The following is a 6,312-nucleotide window of genomic DNA, read 5'->3' on the forward strand; positions in this document are numbered from 1 at the left end:
AGCCCTGGGTGTACTGCTCTGCCTTTGAGAAAATGAAAGCTCAGATGGGCCGATCTGCAATTTTGCTCCTTATGAGGTCATAAGGGACAAGGTTACCTCCCATTTCTCTGCTTTGCCCATCCAGAGAATTTGACCCACCCATGAGAGAGAGACATCATGGCTTTCAAACAAGCAAAGTGGCAGTTGGTCAAGGCCCAACCTCTACCTTGCCCCCCCCCCCCCCCCCCCTCTCTCCACCTCAAACGCTACAGACTCAGAAATGGCACACACTAAGGAAAGCTCATTGTGGGACTGGCTCTAGTGGCTGTAAATTCTGCAACAAGGATGAATTTTGGGAAAGAGACTTCAGATACAGTATTAGGGGACCCCTAAGGCCTATATAAAAGAGACTTCAGATATGGTATTAGGGGACCACTAAGGTCTATATAAAAGAGACTTCAGATACAGTATTAGGGGACCACTAAGGTCTAAATAAAAGAGACTTCAGATATGGTATTAGGGGACCACTAAAGCCTATATAAAAGAGACTTCAGATACAGTATTAGGGGACCACTAAGGTCTATATAAAAGCATCAAAAGAGCACCATCTCATGGGACCTTTAATAAAGAGATAACTTGGTGCTAAAGCTGAAACGTTGATGTTGGCTTTCTGAAATTCCCTAAATCTCTTTTGTAAACAAACCTACAACACATACAGTATGATGTGTTGTACGATTGTTTTGTTGCTTGAAATGTTTGAAATTAAATTTTGTAATATTTCTTTTTGAGTAGGAGTTTGAGTAGGAGTTTTGTCAAACATCTATGGACGCGCCGGAGCGTCTTTCATCCGAGGTTCAGAGGTATAAAGAGCAGCTATAATGCTTTTTCAGATTTTTCTTGTCTTTTAGTGACTCTTATATTTTGGTGTGTATGAACAAGATGTAAAAAGTACAAAAAACACATTTTGCAACAAATGGAGCTTTCTCGCCCACGTTCCTGTTTGAAATCCCTCAATTAGTGACCCAGCCTAGTTTTTCATACTGTATGCGCTGCACAGCCTGCCGCATGGCTTGTTTGAATTTGATTAGCCAATCACAACAGAGTTGGCCTGCTGACCATTCAGAGCAGACCGGGCTTTTCAGAAAGAGGAGCTGCAGCAATGGGCAGTATGAGTAAAATAATATGTTTGCACATCAAAGCATGTAAACCTATTCTAGTAGACCCCAAGAGTAAAAATATGGCCAAAAAGGAGTACAATAGGGGCTCTTTAATATTATTATTAAAGAAGATTATTGTGTTTTTTTTAGATTTTGTTTGTAATACATACTATATACTGTATTTTTTTTTATTTCCCTTCCTGCATCCTACACAGTAACTTCTTAATCAAATGTTTCAACATTTTTTCATGAATCCTAAAAATACCGGACATAATCATAGAAAAATATCCTTAACATACTGACAGTGAATTACAGCTGACCTAGGTGAGGACTTCTAATACTTACTGTGTGTGCAGATAGTCTAACACATAGTGACACAAAGAAGAAAGCATATCAACTTGGCTTTCAGATTTGTAGTCAAATGTTCAAATGGTCTAATTCCATTCAGCCCCCCACCCCTTTCTGAAAGGTGCCCAAATAAGCTAAAACAATTGTAAATATTATTTGACCTGTGTCTGTTTGATTAGAAATATGCCTCCTGTTAGTTCAGTGGATTCAAATCAAAAACTGAACACATCATTTTTTTCTTCTGGAGCCTAGAGAGAAGAGTGCATGCATCATGCAGACTAAATTACACTAATCCGGTGCAGATGCTTTGCTTCCTCTTTACTTTGAAAGTGCTGATGGAGCTTGAATTTTCCGACCAAGTAAGCACTCTTCTGATGACAATGAATCCACACACCGACGTCTGAGCAGAGTCATGTTTATGCATGTTTGCGAGCTGGAAACATGCCATATTAGTGAGTGGGCTGTTTTACTATGCGTATAAAAACACTATTGAGTTTGAGGTTAACTCAAGTGTCAGTACTGGAAATAGCTGGCTCTATTGAAAAAAATAAGAAGATTTGTTTGAATTCTGCACTCACAATGAATGTTTACAGCCGTACAGTTTACAGTTTTAAGTGATGTCTTCTTTCACAAATCTTCCCCCAGGCCATGAAAACTGCAGTGATCAAGCCACTCTTAAAAGATGAGCAATTATTGGCCAATATCAAACCTTCCATTGATTTTTAAGTAAAGTCTTTGACATGGAACAAAGAAAGAATCCCTTATTTACAAAAATTCTGTAAATAAACGGTGATGCCATAGCAAGAGCAGAGTGCACAATTCTTTCCTTTGTTCCAAGTTGATATTATGATATATGATGAATGAAAGAATTTTTGGACGGGCAAGTTGTTTCTTCAAAAATCATTAAAAAGTTCACAACTAAACCTTTTCTTGTCACTAAACAACAGTTCTGATGCTTTCCAGTCAGTCTGTAGACCACACAGCACTGAGACGGCTCTTGTTAAAGTGTTCAATGACTTCCACTTGAACAGTATCTAGTATTACTTGATGTCAGTGCTGCATTTGACACAGTGGGCCATAACATATTACTATTTAAATTTTTTTGAGAGTGTCAAATCACAGCAGGAGCTATCTCAAGACACTTTACGGCTAGAGTAGGTCTAGACCAGACTCAATAATTTACAGATACCCAACAAATTCAAATATTGGAAAACTGGGTTGGATTCTCTGGCATGGTACTAAACCAATGTGAATCCTACCTAAAAAATAGGGAACAAATAAAGCTGCCTTGCCTTTTTTAAAACCCTCTGCTTTCCCAGTTATTGTAATTATTTGAGCCTTTGGCACCCATTTTGTCTGCATAGTCTGACTCACCTCTTGCTCCTCTCTGTCCAGGTCGGCTGTATGTTTGTGAAGATCTCACAGCCCAACAAACGGGCCGAGACGCTGGTGTTCTCCAAACACGCCGTCATCTCTCTGAGAGACGACAAGCTATGTCTGATGTTCAGGGTGGGCGACCTGCGGAGCTCCCACATCGTCGGGGCCAACATGAGGGCCAAGCTCATCAAGTCTAAACAGACCCAGGAGGGTGAGGCTACCACATAAGACATTAGTTAGATAGCATTGGTACATATTGTACTCCCTACCAAAACTGTACTACAGCATCCAGAAGTGGAGCACATCAAAAAAATTAATCATTAGTCCCCTTTACTCTTTAGAAGATATTGGCAACCCTTTATAACAACTATCATTAATAAATGGCAAATTGATAGTTAAACGTTAGTTAATTGTTATTTAATAATAATAATAATAATAATAACTTTGACTTATATAGCGCCTTTCACAAACCCAAGGACGCTTAACAAACGGGGGGGGGGGGGGTAAGAGGTGAAGGTGTGGGCCAGGAAAGATTAAATTCCATAAGCCTCAGTGAAGGTAGGTTTTAAGCTGGGTTTTAAAGGTTATAATAGAGGAGGCAGAGCGAATAGCAAGAGGAAGCTTGTTCCAGAGCGATGGTGCACTGACACAGAAGGCTCTGTCACCAAATGTCCAGAGCCTGGAATTAGGGACAGCAAGCAGGTCCTTGTCGGAGGACCTCAGGGACCGTGACTGAGTGTATGGGTGGAGCAGATCTGTTTGGTACTGAGGTGCAAGTCCATGGAGATATTTGTATGTCAGTAGGAGAATTTTTTATTTGATCCGGGACTTAATTGGCAGCCAGTGGAGCTTCTTCAGGATGGGAGTGATGTGAAGTCCAAGTTTTGTGTGGGTGAGCATCCTAGCCGCAGAGTTCTGGACATACTGAAGTCTATCAGTAGACTTGCTAGGCAGACCAAAAAGGATACCGTTGCAGTAGTCAAGTCAGGAGGTGATGAAGGAGTGGATGATGGTAGGCAGAAACCTCGGACAGACCCAGGCTCTTGGTAGGCGGCGTCTGACGGGCCGGTTGGGGTTAGTGGAAATAACAAAAATAGAAAAAATAGTAGTTTGTAGCAGTTTTGTAGTAGTTCATGGCATAGCAGGGCACTGTGCGGCATTACAAGGCACAGCAGGACGTAGCTGGGCACCGCAGAGTGTAGCAGATGAACCTGGCACGCAGAACGTGTAGGGGACCATGGCGACGCTGCTACCATGATTTTGGGCATCCCTGATCCGAGGGAACATGCTGGGGCAAAAAGAACATAGGACTCCGGGAATGACTCCCCAGAGCTAGGTGTAACACGCCTTTCTGGGACATGGATGCACATAAATGAAAAGATAGGAACATAGAGGAGAGAGGAACTCAAAGGAAGTCCCCAGCTGTCTAAAACTATTACAGCAAAACCAAGAGAGACAGGGTAAAGAGAGGAGCCTGGTCGGGCTAGAACTCTCCCCAACCGGATCGGGCTGTATGCCAAGTCTCCCTTTAGTTTATTATATGCTTGATTATATGATAGATAAATCAGACAACTATGACGAGAAGCAGGTGGGCCGGGTTAGGCGGACGCTGCGACTCCTCACTCCCTAACAATATTCAATTTTATACCCTAACAATAAGCTTTATCAAAGAGGAAAGTCTTAAGCCTACTCTTAAATATGGAGACGGTGTCTGCCTCCCGAACCCCAACTGGAACCTGGTTCCACAGGAGAGGAGCCTGATAACTGAAGGCTCTGGCTCCCGTTCTACTTTTAGAGACTCGAGGAACCACAAGTAACCCTGCATTCTGGGAGCGTAGTGCTTTTGTAGGGTTGTAAGGTACTATGAGCTCTTTAAGATAAGATGGTGCCTGACCATGAAGAGCTTTGTAGGTGAGAAGAAGGATTTTAAATTATATTCTAGATTTTACAGGAAGCCAATGCAGAGAAGCTAAAACAGGAGAGATGTGGTCTCTTTTCCTGGTTCCTGTCAGAACACGTGCTGCAGCATTCTGGATCAGCTGTAGAATCTTTATGGATTTTTTCGAGCAGCTTGATAACAAAGAATTGCAGTAATCCAGCCTAGCAGTAACAAATGCATGGACTAGTTTTTCTGCATCATTTTTAGACAGGATATTCCTGATTTTTGCAATATTACGTAGGTGAAAAAAGGCAATCCTTGAAATTTGCTTTATGTGGGAATTAAAGGACATGTCCTGATCAAAGATAACTCCAAGATTCCTCACAGTGGTGCTGGAGGCCAGGGTGATGACTATCTCTTTTGATAGTGCGTCACGGAGGTGCTTGGGCCCCAGAGCAATAACTTCAGTTTTATCTGAGTTTAACATTAGAAAATTACAGGTTATCCAGGTTTCAATATCCTGAAGGCAAATTTGAAGTTTAGCTAACTGATTAGTTTCATCCGGCTTGATCGATAGATATAATTGAGTATCATCTGCATAACAATGAAAGTTTATGGAGTGCTTCCTGATAATATTGCCTAAAGGAAGCATATATAAAGTGAACAGGATTGGACCGAGCACAGATCCTTTTGGGACTCCATGACTAACTTTGGAGTGCACAGAGGATTCATCGTTAACATGAACAAACTGAGATCGATCTGATAAATAAGACTTAAACCAGCTTAGAGCAGTCCCTTTAATGCCAATTAAATGTTCCAATCTCTGTAATAAGATTTGATGGTCAATGGTATCAAATGCAGCACTAAGATCTAATAACACAAGTACAGAGATATGTCCTTTGTCTGATGCAATTAGGAGGTCATTAGTAATTTTCACAAGTGCTGTCTCTGTGCTATGATTAACTCTAAATCCTGACTGAAAATCCTCAAATAAGCTGTTGCTATGCAGAAAGTCACACAGCTGTTTGGCGACTGCTTTCTCAAGAATCTATAGAAGCTACAGAATTGGAAAGCCACTGTTGGAGTCTGGAGATGTTCTTGAGATGGTAAAAGGCAGTTTTAGTAGTGTTTTTGATGTGCTGTTGGAAGGAAAGGGTGGAGTCCATGATGACGCCCAGGTTGCGTACTTGAGGGGATGCAGAGATTGAGCAGCCATCCACATCCAATGTGATGCCACCAACCTTTTTGAGAAGTGACTGTGGGGCAAACACCATGAGTTCTGTTCTGTCGTTATTGAGTTTGAGGAGGTTACTGTCCATCCAGTTCTTGATGTCCTTCAGGCAGTTGATGAGTGGCACTGGTGGAAGAGGAGTAGATGGCTTAGTGCTGATGTAGAGCTGGGTATCATCCGCATAGCAGTGGAAGAGGAGTCCATGTTTCCGGATGATCATCCCAAGGGGTAGTATGTAGATATTGAATAGTAGCGGGCCAAGTACCGATCCTTGAGGCACTCCATGTGAGACTGGCACCAATTCAGAGCGGGTGCCCTTAAGGGTGATGTATTGTTGCCTG

The 6,312-nt window shown here is 41.9% G+C and overlaps 1 protein-coding gene across 2 annotated transcripts in view; it reads left to right on the forward strand.

Annotated features, from left to right (window-relative positions):
• kcnj9 (potassium inwardly rectifying channel subfamily J member 9) overlaps nt 1–6,312 on the forward strand; it is a 20,667-nt gene that overhangs the window by 7,423 nt on the left and 6,932 nt on the right. For both annotated transcript variants that reach the window (XM_032530603.1, XM_032530604.1), the window contains one exon: nt 2,880–3,072. In XM_032530603.1, the coding sequence (XP_032386494.1) occupies nt 2,880–3,072 (193 nt within the window). The remainder of the gene's footprint in view (nt 1–2,879; nt 3,073–6,312) is intronic.

Source organism: Etheostoma spectabile, chromosome 12 (assembly GCF_008692095.1).
Source record: "Etheostoma spectabile isolate EspeVRDwgs_2016 chromosome 12, UIUC_Espe_1.0, whole genome shotgun sequence".
Taxonomy (NCBI): Eukaryota; Metazoa; Chordata; class Actinopteri; order Perciformes; family Percidae; genus Etheostoma; species Etheostoma spectabile.